Source organism: Rhinopithecus bieti, unplaced genomic scaffold, assembly GCF_001698545.2.
Source record: "Rhinopithecus bieti isolate Rb0 unplaced genomic scaffold, ASM169854v2 scaffold_13351, whole genome shotgun sequence".
NCBI classification, from domain to species: Eukaryota; Metazoa; Chordata; class Mammalia; order Primates; family Cercopithecidae; genus Rhinopithecus; species Rhinopithecus bieti.
Window position 1 is genome coordinate 3,059,261 of NW_016807514.1, and position 17,662 is coordinate 3,076,922.

The 17,662-nt window shown below is 65.0% G+C and overlaps 1 protein-coding gene across 1 annotated transcript in view; it reads right to left on the reverse strand.

The window, feature by feature from the left end:
* Nucleotides 1-1,306: 1,306 nt before the first annotated feature.
* The window catches only part of PLCH2 (phospholipase C eta 2), a 76,962-nt gene continuing 60,606 nt past the window's right edge, over nucleotides 1,307-17,662 (reverse strand). The window contains exons 12-23 of the mRNA XM_017882458.1: nucleotides 17,389-17,532; nucleotides 12,632-12,724; nucleotides 12,088-12,170; nucleotides 10,148-10,245; nucleotides 9,844-10,026; nucleotides 9,248-9,355; nucleotides 8,227-8,351; nucleotides 8,047-8,131; nucleotides 7,556-7,702; nucleotides 6,985-7,064; nucleotides 4,400-4,697; nucleotides 1,307-2,916 (exon numbers count right to left, since the gene is read on the reverse strand). Coding sequence (XP_017737947.1) covers nucleotides 1,625-2,916; nucleotides 4,400-4,697; nucleotides 6,985-7,064; nucleotides 7,556-7,702; nucleotides 8,047-8,131; nucleotides 8,227-8,351; nucleotides 9,248-9,355; nucleotides 9,844-10,026; nucleotides 10,148-10,245; nucleotides 12,088-12,170; nucleotides 12,632-12,724; nucleotides 17,389-17,532 — 2,736 coding nt within the window. The 3' untranslated portion in view covers nucleotides 1,307-1,624. The remainder of the gene's footprint in view (nucleotides 2,917-4,399; nucleotides 4,698-6,984; nucleotides 7,065-7,555; nucleotides 7,703-8,046; nucleotides 8,132-8,226; nucleotides 8,352-9,247; nucleotides 9,356-9,843; nucleotides 10,027-10,147; nucleotides 10,246-12,087; nucleotides 12,171-12,631; nucleotides 12,725-17,388; nucleotides 17,533-17,662) is intronic.

Below are 17,662 nucleotides of genomic sequence, written 5' to 3' on the forward strand. Positions count from 1 at the left end.
AGCTCCCCTCCTGCACAAGAAGCCACTCAGCCTATGAGCCAGGCACCCTGTTCCTGCGGGTAACCCTAGCCTCTGTGAACCCAGCCCTTCCCCAGCCGGAGCAGGAGGGCTCTGGCCCCAGACTCTCAGCCCCTCCTTGACTCCTGCAGACCCCCAGCTGGCTCCTCAAGCCCTGCTCTGCCCACGGCACCACTCGGGCTCACTGGGAGGCCTCGGTCATCAGGCTGCTGTCAATGTCACCGCCACGGGCTCTGAGAGTCCACTGTCCCAGAACTGAGACTCCTCAGGCTCAGGTGCCGCCCTGGGCCCCAGGCAACCAGCTCACCACACCCCTGCTCAGTGGGGCCACAGCTGCCCACACGCAAACGTCCCAGGGCTCGAGGATGACGACGTCTTGCCAGGCTCTCAGGGGCCTGCTGGGGCTCAGGGGAGGGTAGCACCAGTGGCCCCTCTGCCTGGCTGAGTTGGGGAAGTGATGACAGCGGTTCCTGTGGCCGCCCATGATCCCTGCCAGTGCAGGAACATGATGAGGGCAGAGCAACCCCCTAGAACTTCCCCAGCACCTCAGGATTCTGGCCTCTGAACCTCATGCCCACCTTCCCAAGGGCCCTGCCTAGGTGCAACGCAGCCAGGGATGAGACGGAACACCCCGACGGCAGCACTCATCCGGGTGGTGGGCTGGGCAGGCCCCTTGGGCAGCAGCAGGTGGTAGACTCACTCCCACTGTTGGGGCAGCAGAGGACGGGCTGCAGCACAGGCTTCTAGAGGCCCAAGCAGCGCCCCAGCTTCTCCAGGGTAGGGGCCTTTCTGGTACCACCATCCTCCAAGGCTGCAGGCAGAGCAGCCCCCAGGGTCGGGGGGCCTGTGGCCTGGGGTTAGGGTCTGCGCCCTGAGCAGCAGGCTTTGCAGCCCCTGCTGGGAGCCCATCCAGCTCAGCCCTCTGAGGACGGGCCAGGTCTTTTCTTGGGGTGTCCTTTGGGCCTGGCACAGGCTCTGACGGACACCTGGTGAGTGGCACAGGAGGCTGAGTGAGCAGGAAGCCCGTGCGTGCTGGTGAGCACATTTATTGGAACCACGTTTGGGAGTTTCCAGAGGCTTAGGCCTGGTGCAGAGGGCAGCATGGTCGGAGCAAGGCAGATGCAGCCTTCAGGGCGAGGCCCAGATAGCATCCTGAGCAGCCCTGGTGCCTCACAAGCACCCCAGCCTGTGCCGTGGCCAGGCCAGCTGCATCTCCCAGGGCAGGCTCAGGGCAGGTGTGCACAGATGCACACCACACACACCCGGGGCGAAAAGCCAGGTAAAAATGGAAAGGGATTTGGTATCATTTTAATGTTGTATTAGTTTTGCTTCTAAAAATTTAAATATTTCTGTATGGATCGATCCTAAAACACCGGAAAAACTGCCTGGCAGGGCCAGCCTCGAACCCCTCCTGTGGGCCCCAGGCCGGCAGCTTGAGCCTTTCCTCCCCGGGAGCAGGGGCAGGAGGGAGGCAGGGGCCGAGGGGACACAGGGCAGCCAGGGACACAGTTTTGGGGGCCTGGCTGCCCTGTTTCCTGAGCAAACACAACACGCCCACCCCTGTCCTGGGCCTCCACAGCCGCCCAGGTTCCCACCACTGAGAAGGTCAGAGGCGGAGCAGGACCAGGTTTTCAGCGACCGCGGATGCTGACCCAGGGGCTCCCTTGGAGGGTGCTGGCACATCCACACTGCCCTCATGGCCCACGGAGCAGGCTCCCTCGGGGGTGCCCCGCTCCTCCTCTGGGGGTCCCTGCCGGCCCAGGTCCTGCAGTCTCTGCTGCCGCTCCTGGGCCTGACGGGCCCGACTGGCAATGGCACGCACACGGCTCTGGCTGCGGGAGGAGGAGCGCCGCAGAAAACCGGGGCCCCCCGCCACCTCCTCCCCAGCCGGGCCCAGGCTGGTGGGTGACGTGATGTCTCCCGCCTGCTGGAAGACTGTGAGCCAGCGCAGCTGCTCTGTCAGGGCATCCCGTCTCACCCCCGGCCCCGACACCTGCCGTGTCCCTCCCGGGAGGCCCAGGCTGTGGCTCAGGCTGCGGGAGCCGCCCTCAAAGCTAGGGGCAAAGTCATCAGCAGTGAGGTCCCCCAGGCTCTTGGACTTGGCAGCCACAGGGCAGTCCTGCAGGCCCACCAGGGAGAGGCAGCCCCAGGGCGGCCGGAGTGGGAGGCCAGGCATCCGTGGGGCCAGGGGCCTGGGCCGCAGTGCCTCAGGCGTGGGAGGTTGCTGGCCCGCAGCCCGCAGGTTGGGGTTGGATTTGCTCTTGGTCACAGGTGGCAGGTCTGGGCGGGCAGCTGAAGCTGAGTGGGGCCTGGGGGGCAGGCGTCCCACGTGGGCTCCGGGGAGGCTTTCACGGCTGCGGCCCAGGCCCAGGCTGGGCAGGGAGAGGTCAATGACAGTGTCGCTGGACGACATGCTGGAGGAGGAGGAAACGCTGTCTCGGTGGCCACATGGCTCCAGCCGCTGCCACAGCCGGTCACTGCCAGTGGCATCGAAGTACACGGCAGGGGCTGGAAAGGGACCAGCCAGGGGCCGCCATCCTCCCAGGGGCTCTGTGGGCACCTGCCCCTCACTCTTCACCCTTCTAATCACGGGCAGGTGGCCTGGGGTCCGGGGCTGGCTCCTGCCGTCCGACTGGCTGCCGGGGGCCCCCTCGTAGGCCCCGCCGGGACGCTTGCCATTGCACGGCCGAGGCCTGCTGTCTTGGTGTTCCTCAGTGTCCTCTGGGGGGCTTGCCACATTGGCTCCGGGTCCTGTGGGGTATGGGGGCCGTTCCTGAGAAGAGCTGGTGGGGACGGCCGCTGGTGGTGTGGGGCCAGGGCCTGGGGCGGGCTCCTCGGCAATGGTTTCCAGGCTGCACGGTGGAGGGAGCGGCCGCTGCGTGGAGAGGGGGCGGGTGTCTGTGGGGAGGTAGGGGAGCGAGAGAGAGAGAGCCAGAGGAAGCAGAAGAGAGGAAGAGAGGAAGACAGGGAGAGAGGTGGAGAAGAGTTGGATCAGGGCGGTGTCCCCAATACCCTGTGCCGAGGGTCGCCGGGCCCAGCTCCCACCCCGAGGCATCCCCCAGGCGCGGCACACTCAGTGTCCCCACCCTGCTGCTGGTGAGGCCCAGTCTATGCCCTGTGCCACACATGGGGCCCTCCTGGGGCTGGGACAGCACAGGACTCCAGGGCTGGGCCCCGTTACCTGTCGCTCGCCGCTCTCAGTTCCTAACTATGGAGGCAGCGTGGGTGGGGGCAGAAAGGAAAGCTCGGTCAGGGGGGTCTGGAGGGGCAGGGTGGTGTGGGGTGGGCTCCGTGTATGTCCCTCCCTCCAGGCTAAGGAGACACCCTCCTAGTGGGGTGCTTCAGCCCAAAGCAGCGAAGCCCCAGGGCCCAGGGAATCCACTCCCCACAGCACTCGGCAAACTCCAGGTGTCCCAGGGGCGCAGGAGACACCCAGCAGCTACACTACCGGACCACATCAGACTTCCCAGGAGGGACCCCTGGAGCCTGCCCTGGAGGGAGGTGGGAATGGGATGGGACGTGGCCCCCAGTCCCAGGAAGGGCTTCAGTCACCAGCCGCCCGGGAGGTGAGTTTGAGGAAGTGCCCAGTCAGGGCCACGCTCCTGGCCCCGGACCCTCAGCAAGAGCAGCTGGTTCTTTCCAGCCTGTCGGGCCTCAAACCAGCTCCACCCCAAGTCCCAGGGCCTCAAGGTCAGACAGGAGGGCTGGGGCTACTGGCCATAGGCAAGCCAAGGGAGCAGAGTGCCACGGAGACAGTGCCACGGAGACAGAGCCACGAGAACACGAGACTATGCCGTCTACACAGAAGCAGCAGCAGGTGACCCAGGCCCAGCCATGCCAGGGGCATGCGGGAGGACCGCGCAGGGCAGGAGGGGCTTACCGGTGGAGAACATGGGGGATTTACTCCTGATCTCCTCCAGCTTTTGAGCAAACAAGGCACTCATCTCTCCCTGCAGGGCCCCCGGTTGCCTGCAGGCACCCTCAGGCCAGTGGGGGGACCTTTCAGGGATGCCCGGGCTGTCTGGGCTGCTGGAGTCCGAGGACACGGAGCCGCTACCGCCTGGACCCTGCCTCCAGGCCCCGGGACCCTTGGGGGCCTCTCTGCTTCTCCCTGCGATAGCTTGAGGGTCCAGGCCGCAGCAGGGGGCCCCCAGTGAGTCAGCCCGGGCCCAGGGCTGCTGGCGAATGGCTGCCTGCCTGCTCGCAAGCCCCGGGCTGGGCGGCCGCTCCCTCTGCAGGCCCTCGGTGTTCACGCCGGTGCAGGATCCCACCACACACTTCATGCATGTGGCAGCCATCCCAGCAGCCCCGGGGCCGTCCAGGGCACGTGGGGGCTGCACTCGCACAGGGCTCTTCTCTGTCACTGCAGCTGGTGCCTTACCTCGGGGGCTGCCGCTGCCGGGCCCCTCCTGGGCTGGGGCTTCCAGAGCAGGTCTGGGGCTGGGGGGCACCATGTCGTCTGCCACCCCCTTGGAGCCTGTGTCCTGAGTGCCCAGGACCAGCTCCTGGAAGCCCTTGCGGCCCGGCTTCTGGCTCTTGGTTGGGGCGCTGGCTGTGCGCCGCAGGAGCCTCTGGCTAACGGAGGGCCGGGCCAGGGGCCGCCCAGCAGCATGACTGTCCAGTGAGCCGGGCTTTGGGCCTCGGAGGAAGAGGCCTTTTAGGCCCAGAGCCTGCTTGACCTGCAAGAGAAGGAGCCTGCATAGCTGTTGCCAGGGGTCCCAGCCCAGCTACAGCTGCACCCCCAGGGCCAGCTCTCCAGACCGTGCCACAGACGTGCCGTGCATGTCTCAGTCCAAGGGGCCGGGCCACCTCTGGCTGGGGGCGTGTGGACACACCTGGGCCTTCAGGAGCAGGGTCCCTAGGGCACTTCTGCCCGGGACAGTGGCTGCTACAGATCTAAGTACAGATGGCCCACCCCACCCTCCTGGGCAGGTGGGGCCTGTGAGGGGCATGGAGAGAAGGTCCTTCCCTCCGGAGGAAAGACCTCCAGTCCCAGCCTGGCCCACCACAGCCTGCACCTGCTCAGAGACCCGCAGCCCCATCGCTGGCAGGGGACACTGGTGTGGCACTCCCTGGTTGCGTGTGCCCCACCGACAGGCAGGAGTATCTGGTCTACAGCAGGAGTAACCAGGTGCAGTGGGAGGCCTGCTCGCCGAGCCCGTCCTGCTCACTCTCATGGTGACACTCCTGCCCTGGGAAGTACCACCTCTTCCAGGAAGCCTTCCTGAGTTCCCCCAGGCAGCCTTTTCTGGTCTTGCCCTGCCCTCTGCTCATGTGAACCCCCAAGGCCCACAACTGGCTTGCTGACCCCTGAACCCTGCCAAGATGGGCTCAGGCTCCTGGCCCACCAGTACCTGGCCACAGCCAATCTTCCCGGACAGCTAGGTCCAGGAGGTCCCTGCCTGAGCAGAACAGCTGCTGAGAGGGAGGCAGCTGCATCTCCAGGGTGCAGAGGCCAGAGGGGCCCTCACATGCCAGATGCCCCCGAGACTGGCAGCACCCACTGTGCCCCCATGACGTGCCGTGCTTGTGCACAGAGCGGCCCAGGCCCAACAGGTGGGTCACCTCCCTGCAGGCGCGCCTCTGGCAGATGCGTTCAGATGGCCAGCACTTGGATCAGCTTCCTGATCCAAGATTCCAAATCCACGCATTTGGTCACAGTGACTGGGAAGCCATTTAGAAGCAGATCCGGGATTCCAGCTCGGAGCACCAGCCTCAGGGGTGCCCTCATCCCAGGCACTGGGCATGGTTGGCAAGGACAGGGAAGGAGCGGGAGGGGAACTCAGAACCAGCAGCCTGAGGGTCCGAGATGGGAGCAGGAGAGAGAAGGAGGGGGATAGGAGGGGCACAGTGGGGGCTCCAGTGGGCTCCCCACCAGGGAAGGGGCTGAGGGAGGGGAGGGAGGATTGAGGGAGAGGAAGAGAGGGGAGGCCAGTGAGAAGGCGGCCACCCAGCTGAACCCTGGATCTGCCTCATAAATGCCACTCTGGCTGGGGATGGCCAGGGCCCCCAGAGCCATGTCATGATCCATGTCACAAGAGCGACAGTCCCCAAATGCTACCAGGAATCACGGATGCTAATGGGGCATGGCCTGGGCATGCAGGAGTGGCGGGCCGCACTGTCCCGCGCACCGGGTACCTTCAAGGCTCCTAACAGAGCTGGGCTTCTAAAGGTAGAGACTGAGGCCATAGAGAAGCCGACTGCAAGACCAAAGAGACAGAGGGAGCAGGTGAGGCGGCCACAGCAGCGGCGTGGGGAGCCCTGCGGCCTGGGGGACGAGGAACAGATGAGTGGATAGACGGCAGAGGCCGGATGGCACTTCTGGGCCCAAGAGCATGGCAGCAGAGTCAGCACTGGGCTTGGGCAGGCCCCTCATGCTGTGTGGGCAGGGTCCTCTGAGGGCCAACTGCAACCAGCAGGACCCAGAGGGCACTGGGCCTCAGCTGAGAACCAGGGCAGCCAGCTCTGCAGGGCGGCAGGGCCGGCACCAGGACCCCTTCCTGCGGAAGCCGAGGCCGCACCCTGACCTGGGGCAGAGGACAGACATGCTGGGTGTGGAGTGACAGGAAAACCCGGGCAGCTGCCTTCCACGTGACAGCAGGAAGTAGAGGGGTAGGGGGTGAGAGAGGGGAGGGGGCACCACTCAGTCCCTGCTGAGAAGCCAGATGGCAGCACTGTGGGGGTGGAGCCTGCGAGGCCGGTGGGGCAAGGCCCAGAGCACTCGGGACCCGCCCTGCCAGAGATGCCCACAGCCAGCCCTGGGGTCAGAGGTGGGTAGTGGTGGCTCAGGATCCAGACCCCCACAGCACCCCCTCTTGCAGGTAGAGGAGCAGAGGCCCAGGGAGGGGACCCTAGGCCTCACTGCCTGAGTTCAGGACCCAGCCCTGGGGACACATGGGGGTGCATAGGACAAGGGGCTGGTGCGGCCCCTCCCCATGATGGCTGGTGGCAGGGGGTGACACTCACCTTACCGCTGATGTCGCTGACAGCCACGTGCACAAAGATGGAGGCCTCTTCCATCCCCTCCAGGTACACGTGCCTGTAGCCTGGAGCAGTGTGAGTCAGCAGGGTCATGAGGTCACAGCCTCCTGAGGCCTCCACCTGCTCTGGCCCCGACTCTACTCAAAGGTCCCAAGACCCCAAATACAGCCGACAAACCCAGGCCTGGGACCTCTGCCTCCCGTGGGCCCAGCACTTCCCCCACCTCCTCCAGGAAGCCCACTGGCATTGCACCAGCCTGCAGGGACCTCTTCCTGGGGGTGGCACCCCCACAGACCATGCCCCCCCTGACCCGCAGGTCCCCAGGCTGGCTCTTGTCCTGTCCTCAGCCCTCTTCCTGGGGGTGACCTCTCCTGCACAGGCTGTGTCCCCATCTGACCCACAGAGCCCCAGGCCACCTCTCCTCCTGTCCTCAGCTCCTGTCTCTGGTGCCAGGTGCAGGCCCACCCACACAGGCACTGACTCGCAGGGGAAAGAGTGCCTGCCCTACCCGGGGCCCTCGGCCAGTGTGGGGGCCACCGTGTCCACACCTGCCCACCTGGCATCATGCTGCTGAAGGCCAGCGTCCTCTGGCCAATGAAGTCACGCCCGATGGGGTCATGGTCCCAGACGAGGAAGCGGACCAGTGCGATCTCCGGCATGTGCACTGTGAACACCAGGGTCTCCTCCCAGGTGGGGTTGAACCCTGGGGAAGCAGCGCCAGGAGGAATGTCCCGTGGGCAGGGCCCGGCCCGCACCACTCCGGCCTGGGGCCCCCCGGCCCGCACCACTCCGGCCTGGGGTCCCCCGGCCCGTACCACTCCGGCCTGGAGCCCCCTGGCCCGCACCACTCCGGCCTGGAGCCCCAGCCCAGCACTACTCCCAATGCCGCTCCCGGTGCTGCTTCCGGGACTGCCCACCTAGAGGGGAGCGGCATCCAGGACTGTCACCGAGGGAGGCCTGGGCAGAGCACCCGGGCACACCAGGTAGCCCCAACCCTCCCCCTCAGACTTCCATCACCAGCAAGACAGAGCCACGGCCGAGCCTCACCATTGTCGTCCACCACGCGGGTCTGCTCCCTGCTGCAGTCCACAGGGAGCCCGATGATCTCCACTTCCACAAAGGGGTCGATGATCTGGGACACAGGAGTGGGGCTAGCTTTGGGGCCCATCACGATGCCCGGCCCGCCCCCCACTCCCACCCCACCCGCTGTGCAGGGCTGGCCCCCACCTCCCCGCGGTCCCCCAGCATGGAGTCGCGTGGCTTGGGGAGCTGCTGGCCACTGATGATCCGGAGCACCAGCTGCTTCTTGAGCTGCCCGGGCAGGGGGTCCTCCGAGTTGGGATTGAACACGCCTAGGGGGTTGCCGGGCAGGTGGTCAGTGGCCCAGCCCTCAGCAAGCCCCCTACTCGCTGGGGCACGGCTGCCCCTCCCCGGCCCCCACATAGGAGACTGGAGCCAGTGCCAGGTGGAGGGAGGGAGGCAGCGGTCCAGGGGGGCACCTCGGGGGGGCAGGTGCGCCTGGCCCAGTATGGATCACCTTTGTGGCCACCGCAGCACATGGGACAGAGCCCATGCCTCCCACAGCTGAGCCGAGGAGGTCACACAGCTTCTGGGGTTGGGTCTGGGTTCCTGGGGGTTTGAGGGGTGGGGTCTCTGGTGACAGTGCCCTGGGGCCCGCTCAGGCTGAGAACTCCGAGGAGGGCAAGCCAAGGGCAGAGTGGAAGTGGCCGGTCCACAGCAGGAGTAGCCAGGTCCAGCAGAAGGTCCACTTGCCCGGCCCCTGTCCTGCCCACTCCCATGGTGATACTCCTGCCAGGGCCACAGGGGGACCAAGCTGGAAGTCATCCACAGCAGACAAAACAGAGGTGTCTGAGAGCTGGGAGGAGGTTCCCTCCAACACCCAGCCCAGACCCAGGTCCTGAGACCCACAGCGGGGCCAGGCACAGGGGGCTGGGTCGCTGGCACTGGGCTCCTCTCAGACAAATCCTGCCATGAATCTCACATGGGGCCCAGGCTCCCCAATTCTCCATCCCCGGATTCCTGGCAGAGCTGGGCCCTTCTTTGCAACCCTAACAAGGAGGGTTTCCCCACCCACCTCCCCAGCATCCTGGGAGCTTCATCCCAACCTGACCCTCCAGGGGACTCTGCCAAAGCCGACCCCACCCCCTTGCTAGCCCGTGGGGCTCCAATCTCCGTTCTGGGGACACCCAGGAGGCCCATCCGAGCCCTGAGCATCCGAGCGCCTCACCCTGGCACATGCACTCGGGCTTGAGTACGTAGCCGCAGCCACCGTTGGCGCTGAACTTGGCTCGGTTCAGCTGCAGCATCCGCCCCTCTGACTGGTAGTTCAGGGCAACTGTGAGGGGGACACAAGGCTGCCCTGGTCAGCACCCGACCTTCCAGGTGTGTCCCCCACCCACCTGCCACCACACGCTGGCCTCCCCTGCACAGCTGCCGTGGATCTGCTGTCTGCTGCTCCTTCACCAATATGAATGGGACGCTGAGGCTCGCACCTGTGCAGGACTGAGGCCAGTACATCCTGGAGGAATGCTCCTGGAGCTGGCGCAGCCAGCCTCACAGGCAGGTGACCCTGGGAGTACGTGGACAGGCCTGCATCATCGCTCCCACATCCCCCTGAGGCCTGAAGGACCCTGCCCCAGTGCTAGCCTGGTGTCAGTGGCAGCCTGGTGTCGGCAGCATGCCGCGGAGGTGTGGAGGCTCCAAGGGCAAGAGAGCTCGGACGGAACCAAGGCCCCAGCAGGTCCCCTGCTCACCCCTTGGGCTCCAGGGATCATCTGAGCCGAGGCCTCCCCACCACAGCTAGTGCGCCTCGCCCGCACCCACCCATCTGGCAGCCGGCATTCCAGAAGGGTTGCGGGTTGTAGTTGCTGGAGTCCACGCGGTAGGAGGAGGGGTAGATGCGGGAGAGCTGGTGCTGGTTGAAGCGCAGGTACTGCGCCGGCTTCTGCTGCAGAATCTGGTGGGCCTTGGTCTCGCTGAAGGACGACACCTGCCAGCTGGACACCGCTGTGGCACCAGTGACCGGTCGTCAGACTGCGAGTCCTCGACCTCACCCGGTGCCCAGCAGCATAGCAGGGATTGGGGACAGGGAGGCCTCCGCCCGTGCCCGGGCCCCTGAGCCACTCACCCTCCGTCTCTATGTCGTGGGCGCCCACGGACTTGGTATACTTCACCAGGTCAGAGAGGGCCCGGGACAGCTTCATGGTCTTCTTCTGCCGGGTTGTCCTGTGGCAGGTACAGGGTGTCAGAACCCCTCCCATCCAGGGCCAGCCTGGCACCCAGCTCCGTGAGACGGGCTCCAGGACTCAGGCAGGTTCATTAATTCACACAGTGGGCCCTGAACCCTGAGAGACAGACCCCAGACTGGGCTGCAGGCTGCGGAAACCCGAGTGCCAGGCAGAATGTGGGCTGGCTCGGAGCTACCAGCAGAGGCAGAGGCCCCAGCCACTGTGTGCAGTGGAGGATGATGTGGTCTGCCCAGCGCGGCAGGTGTGGGGGCTTCTGGAAGGTTCTGAGCAGGGGAGAGCTGGGGTCAGGGCCTGGGTCTGGACTAGAATCACTCTGTGGAGAGGAGGCCGGGGTCCAAGGGGGCCTCCGTGTCACCCAGGTGGCAGCAGCGCGTGTGGATCAGATGTGTGCTGAGGGCAGAGCCCGGCTGGCACGTGGGACGGGACTGGACAGGAGGGGGCTGTACCAGGCGAGGGGCACAGAGGAACCGTTGGGGGATGGAAGTGAGGGGAGATGGCAATAGGAGGGAGTGGGCAGCACGGGGGAGCCCAGGGTTGGGGAGGGGTGGAAGCTCCTTCTGGGCTTGTAGGTTTGAGATCCCAAAGGGACCCCAGACAGTGCTGAGGGAAGCCTCAGACACAGGGGCCTGGGCCTTGAATTCAGCCTGACTGGACGGGAAGTGGGGAGTCACTTCATGGCAGGCATTTCATGCCCCCTAGGGAGGGCATGAGGCTGGGGGCCTCATAGGAGGAGGTGAGGACCAAGGGCCGACAGCCCAGCAGCATCCAGACCTGTGGGGACCTGGGCCCTCCAGCCACCTGCTCGGCCACCCCTGCCCCACTGCTCGCAGCCACCAGCCTGCCCTGCATACCACACTCCCCACCACTTCCCACTGCTTCCAGGGGCCAAGGAGGGGTGTGTCATGCCCGGCTCAGGGTTGGCCCTGGTGGGGTCACCGCAGAGAAGGGGCTGGCTGGGCCAGGCTCCCAGGAGTGTACAGGGCCTCCCCATGGGGCAGGGCACCTACCCTCGGCTCTGACCTCCCGGGGAGTCCTGGCCCTCATCTCCCTCCTCCATGCTGGCCGCCTTCTTCAGCTTGCTGCCCTTCTTCTGTGCAGGGGCAGAGGCATGAGCTGTAGGGCACCTGGCCCAGGTCAGGCCTTGGTGAAGCTGGGGTTGGGGAGGGCCTGTCCTCCAGGGTCCCCAGTGGCCCACGCAGCCTCCCATGTCCATCCCACCTGGCTGGGCCTGCCAAAGCCGCCTCGGTGCCCTCTCGATCTGGGCTCTGGCAGACACCCAGGGCAGCCACAGGGCACCTGAGCTTGGGACAAGGGCCAGCATGGGCCAGAGAAGGGATGTGAGCCAGCGAGGCACCTGCTCCCACCAGCTTCGAGCCCAGGCTCCTGGCCCAGTCCCTGGCACTTGCAGCCGATAGCTCAGCCTGACTCAGAAGGGATCCTGCAAGCCAGGCTGGGAACCCTGGGGCTGGGGCAGGGCCCACTAGGGCACTNGCATTTCATGCCCCCTAGGGAGGGCATGAGGCTGGGGGCCTCATAGGAGGAGGTGAGGACCAAGGGCCGACAGCCCAGCAGCATCCAGACCTGTGGGGACCTGGGCCCTCCAGCCACCTGCTCGGCCACCCCTGCCCCCACTGCTCGCAGCCACCAGCCTGCCCTGCATACCACACTCCCCACCACTTCCCACTGCTTCCAGGGGCCAAGGAGGGGGTGGGTCATGCCCGGCTCAGGGTTGGCCCTGGTGGGGTCACCGCAGAGAAGGGGCTGGCTGGGCCAGGCTCCCAGGAGTGTACAGGGCCTCCCCATGGGGCAGGGCACCTACCCTCGGCTCTGACCTCCCGGGGAGTCCTGGCCCTCATCTCCCTCCTCCATGCTGGCCGCCTTCTTCAGCTTGCTGCCCTTCTTCTGTGCAGGGGGCAGAGGCATGAGCTGTAGGGCACCTGGCCCAGGTCAGGCCTTGGTGAAGCTGGGGGTTGGGGAGGGCCTGTCCTCCAGGGTCCCCAGTGGCCCACGCAGCCTCCCATGTCCATCCCACCTGGCTGGGCCTGCCAAAGCCGCCTCGGTGCCCTCTCGATCTGGGCTCTGGCAGACACCCAGGGCAGCCACAGGGCACCTGAGCTTGGGACAAGGGCCAGCATGGGCCAGAGAAGGGATGTGAGCCAGCGAGGCACCTGCTCCCACCAGCTTCGAGCCCAGGCTCCTGGCCCAGTCCCTGGCACTTGCAGCCGATAGCTCAGCCTGACTCAGAAGGGATCCTGCAAGCCAGGCTGGGAACCCTGGGGGCTGGGGCAGGGCCCACTGGGGCACTGGGAGTAGGGAGAACACTGGGCCCAGACGGGGACCCTGGCCTGGGAGCTGCGCCGGACCTTGCGCCTGGAGAAGCTTCCCACGACAAGGCGGCCGTTGCGTCTGCTGGCCCCGGCATCCTCCCCAGACTCCACGTCCTCTTCAGCCTTGCTCTGAGTCCAAGGGAGAGACAGGGACAAGGTGAGCCCAGCCTTGAACCAGGCAGGGAGGCCGGGAAGCTCCCTGGTGGCCACAGAAGGCCTTCCTGGAAGAGGTAGGCTTGAGCCAGGTCTGAAGTAAGGCAGACAGGGGAGGAGAGAGCAGGGCGGGGACAGGTTGGGGAGCCCCATGGCCACCGTTCCCAGTCTGCCCTGGTGCAGAGCCAGCTGCTGAGGAGCAGCAGCCTGGAAGGCAGGCCCCGGTGGAAACATCTGCTCACACCTGCCTCAGCGTCTCTCCTGTGTTATTTTAAACTCATTAAGTTCTGAATCTTTTTTCACCACCAGTGGTGACTACATAATACTGTATTTGTGTGTCTGGAATATTCCTCGGCCAGGCCTGCTTGCGTAACCCTTTTACGAGCGTTCCGTGGCCCTGCCGCCCTGACCTGTTCCCGTAACACGCAGGTACCACGTAATCAGACAAACAGCTCCAGGTGGGCGCTCCCTGAGGCGGGCCGTGAACCAGGAAACCCCAGGAAGCCACGGTGAGCCTTCCTACCGCTGTATAAGCAGCAGGCACATCCGGGGCTCCCTTACTTGCCCCCCGCTGAACCTCGGGCCACATCGCAAACGGCTCATTCATCCCAAAGCTCATTCCCAATGGAACCAGCAGAGCCTGTGCTGCCCCGTGACCCCGGCAGCCCCTTCCACAGACACCCCAAAACACGGCCCGTCTGTGCTCAGGAGGGGCTCCCATACACATCCTGTCCCCCACCAAGGGCGGGGGCTGCTTTCTTTGAAACACAGCAAAGCCGTGGCTTGCAGCAGGGGTCCCTGTTAGAGAGGAACTTCCGCCGGAAGCGGACACAGCACCCACCTGTGGCCATGCCCCTGTCGACGCCCACCCCTCTGGACACACCCCTGCAACACCCACAACACGCCCCTGCACACACGCCCTCCTACACCCACGGATACTCCCACACTGCTGCAAAGAGGCCACTGCAGCTCTCAAGACCACAGACTCGGCGCTCAGCCACGCTGCAGCAAACTGCTCCTACTGCTCCCCGCTCTCACCAGCCTGGACCTGTGTGGACACTCCCTCACCAGACGCATCGGAAATCAGGACACATTGCATCCGCAGGCCCCATGCCAGGCAGGCCTCTCAGTCCTGTTGACACGGCCGGGGAGCTCCCACCAGCCTCCCTGTGCTCTGGTACCATGGCCCGGAGGTGTGCCCTGCCCCTCCTTCACCCTCACAGGGAGCGAGGATGGGATCAGACGGCCCTTCCCACAGCCCAGAGTGGCCGCGGGGCTCTCCCGTCACTAGGCTGCACTGGCCGGAGCCCGAGGCCCCGCGTGCACCCAGCAGGAGGCTTCCGGGTTGTCCAGGTCCACATGGCTCTCAGACATGCTCGTCTCTCTCCACCTCCAGAAAAGCCAGCCCCGGTTTCCTCTTAATTTATTGACACCACAGCTGCCGGGAGAGGTGCCAGGAGCCGGATTCACAGTGCGCCTGGAGCCAGTCGGGACCACCACACTTCACAGCTCCTTAAACATCCCCAAAAGGCCGCAGTGACCCAGAACCATGAGTGACTGTAAATCCAGGCATGACCAAGGAGAGGCACGCACAGACCCAGGAGACGGACGGCCAGACACAGCCCGTACTGCACGGCCAGACCCGCTGTCACCCCTGGGACTCCCAGAGGAGATAGCAAGACCCGACCATGCTCCAAGGGGCTGTGGGCAGCGGAAGGCCCAGGAGGCGAGGGGGCCTGGATGGTGGTGGAGGGTCTCAGCCGACCCCAGCCCTGCCTCTGTCGAGGAGGCTGGGTGCTGGGCCCCAAGGGAGTGCTCAGGGAAGGGCCCCTGCCGGGCGAGGCTGTTGGCAGTACAAGCACTCACTGGGTTGTGCCCAGCTGTCTGGGGGTGGGTGCCCTCCTTACCCATCCAGCTTCTCTCCCCAAGATACCCATTCCTGCCCCCGGGCCTCAGGGATGCATGAGTAGAACCCTCACGTCCTCACGGTTCATGGGCAGAGGGGACACTGGCCGGCCCAGGGGGACAGAGAGGAACAGGTGTCCCTCCGTGGGATTTGCCATTCCCACAACCCCAATGCACAGACACCCCTTTAGCTGGGCCACGCCCCCAGTGAGCTCCAGGGCTGAACGCATCCCGGCCTGGCCTTGGGACCAGCTCCACCCCCTCCTGTGCCAAAGGCTCTGGGACCTTTCTGGGGTGTGTGTCCACACCGAGCAGGGAGTGTCTCTCATCAGAGCGGGATTCCCGCTCCTCCCACAACCTTCGTGGCTGTGCCTGAGCCCCTCCTCCTCCTGCAGGAAGCCTTCCCTGAGCACAGAACCCCCAGCAGCAGCTCAGACGTGAGGTCTGCAGGGGACCACTCTCCTGGACCTGCAGACGCATCTCCAGGTTTTGCATAGGCCCAGCTGGCTGCCCAGAAGAGCCACAGATGGCCACTCTCCCCCACCTAGACACCTTGGGATAAAAATAAAGGAACGCCTGTCAGCTCGGGCCCGGCAAGAGCCACCTGCACAGGGCATGTTCCTCGAGCTCTCCTGCGGTGTCAGCTGTGCCGAGTGCTCCGAGGCCCGTGGGCGGTAACACAAACACCTGAGTCCAAAAATACTGATCCTGGAAGGGGACACAGCACCCCCACTTGGCCAGGGAGAAGTCACCTTCCCACCCTCTCCAAGGGTTAGGAAAACAGCAAGGTCCCTGCAGGGACAGGCAGAACGAGCCAGTGCCACAGGGCACGGCAGGGCTCTCCAGGCACCAGGAGACTGTCCCCAGCACAGGCGCCCACCAGCACTGTCACCTGCGGAGGGTCTGTAGGGCCCACCCACGCTCCCCACTCGGTCCCACCCACAGCAGGACTGTAGAATCTGCCAGCCACAGCTCCTGGCTCCTTTGAGGTCTGCAAGGAGGCTCTGTGACCACAGGACCCGGCCCACCCTGCCTGTCACCTCACCCCACACACACTCCACTGTGACTGCTGTGACAGCCCCCGAGGGCCATTTGCTCCATGTGGAAGCTTGCCCACATGGCCACAGGCAGCTCCAAGCGGGTGTGGCGGGCTGGGCAGGGAAGGCCGTCAATTCCCCACAGCTGGGCAGCTCCCACGACTGACTGGGTTTTGAGACCCTGCTGGTAGGTGGGTGTGGATCATGCAGGTGTATGTGCAGAGGTGTGTACAGAGGTGTGCTTATGTGCAGATTTGTGTGTGCACAGGTGTGAGTGCATACCTGGAGGTGTATGCGCACAGACCCATATGTTCGGGGACCCTGGCTGGCCCACAGGCTGGCTGTAAGGGAGACCTGTCGGCATCAGGGGTGTCACCTTTTTGGCCTCTACCTTGCATCCAAGCTTTCCAGATGGGGACAGTGTGGAGACGGAGAAATCGTTGGGGTCCTCACAGTCCCGAATCTTCGACTCCTTGATGAGGGAATCCAGTTTCCTCTTAGCAATGTTTTCTACACGCTTTCTATTGGTGGATGCCTGCAGGAGCCAGAGGCCGGCCTGTTGGCATCTGTCCCCAGCCCTGTGAGCAGTGGCAGTGACAACCTGCACTCTGCCCACCCCAGGCTCACGGAAGGCGTGAGTCACTTCGGGGCCTGCAGGCAGCCACAGGCAGGACAGGAACCCAGGCCCACCTGACTCCTCCAGCAGCACGAGGCTGCCCTCAGCAGAATGTGTGTGTGACCCTGTGGCCTGAGAGGTCAGTGCGCCAGCAGGCAGCACAGGGTCTGGAGTCCCACCACTGGCCGCCATGTGCCTCAGAAGATGGCAGGGCCAGGGGCAAACTTCAGGGTGGCCTCTGAGCTGGGCTGGATGCCCTTCCCTGCCAGTGCAGCCCCTCGGGTGCCCCTGATGAACTTGGAATCCTTGAGGGCAGGGCCCGGGCCTTGGGTGTCATCTGCCCCTGGTGCCAGGTTGGAGTGGGCACAGAGCCAGGAGCACCGTGGAGCTGGCTTTGCCATCACACAGGCCACACAGAGGCGTGCGCCGCACATCCCAGGCAGGAAGAGTGCTGCTGCCTCAGGACTTTCTAAAATGGTTGGCCGCGTGACCAGGAGCACGCCACACAATCATCTTCCCATGCGTGGCCCCTCTGGGGGCAACAGCCTTCGCTGCCTCGCAGCGGCAGCCCCAGAGCAGTGTCCAGAGGAGAGGAAATCGGTGCCCCCGAGCCCAGCACCTCACAGTCAGGGGCTCCTGACTCCGCAGCCCCCTGCCCGGGCCCTGGTGGGGACACGGTGACAGCACTTTGTGGAGGTGCTGCTGGTGGGAACCCCACATCAGNGCTGTGACAGCCCCGAGGGCCATTTGCTCCATGTGGAAGCTTGCCCACATGGCCACAGGCAGCTCCAAGCGGGTGTGGCGGGCTGGGCAGGGAAGGCCGTCAATTCCCCACAGCTGGGCAGCTCCCACGACTGACTGGGTTTTGAGACCCTGCTGGTAGGTGGGTGTGGATCATGCAGGTGTATGTGCAGAGGTGTGTACAGAGGTGTGCTTATGTGCAGATTTGTGTGTGCACAGGTGTGAGTGCATACCTGGAGGTGTATGCGCACAGACCCATATGTTCGGGGACCCTGGCTGGCCCACAGGCTGGCTGTAAGGGAGACCTGTCGGCATCAGGGGTGTCACCTTTTGGCCTCTACCTTGCATCCAAGCTTTCCAGATGGGGACAGTGTGGAGACGGAGAAATCGTTGGGGTCCTCACAGTCCCGAATCTTCGACTCCTTGATGAGGGAATCCAGTTTCCTCTTAGCAATGTTTTCTACACGCTTTCTATTGGTGGATGCCTGCAGGAGCCAGAGGCCGGCCTGTTGGCATCTGTCCCCAGCCCTGTGAGCAGTGGCAGTGACAACCTGCACTCTGCCCACCCCAGGCTCACGGAAGGCGTGAGTCACTTCGGGGCCTGCAGGCAGCCAC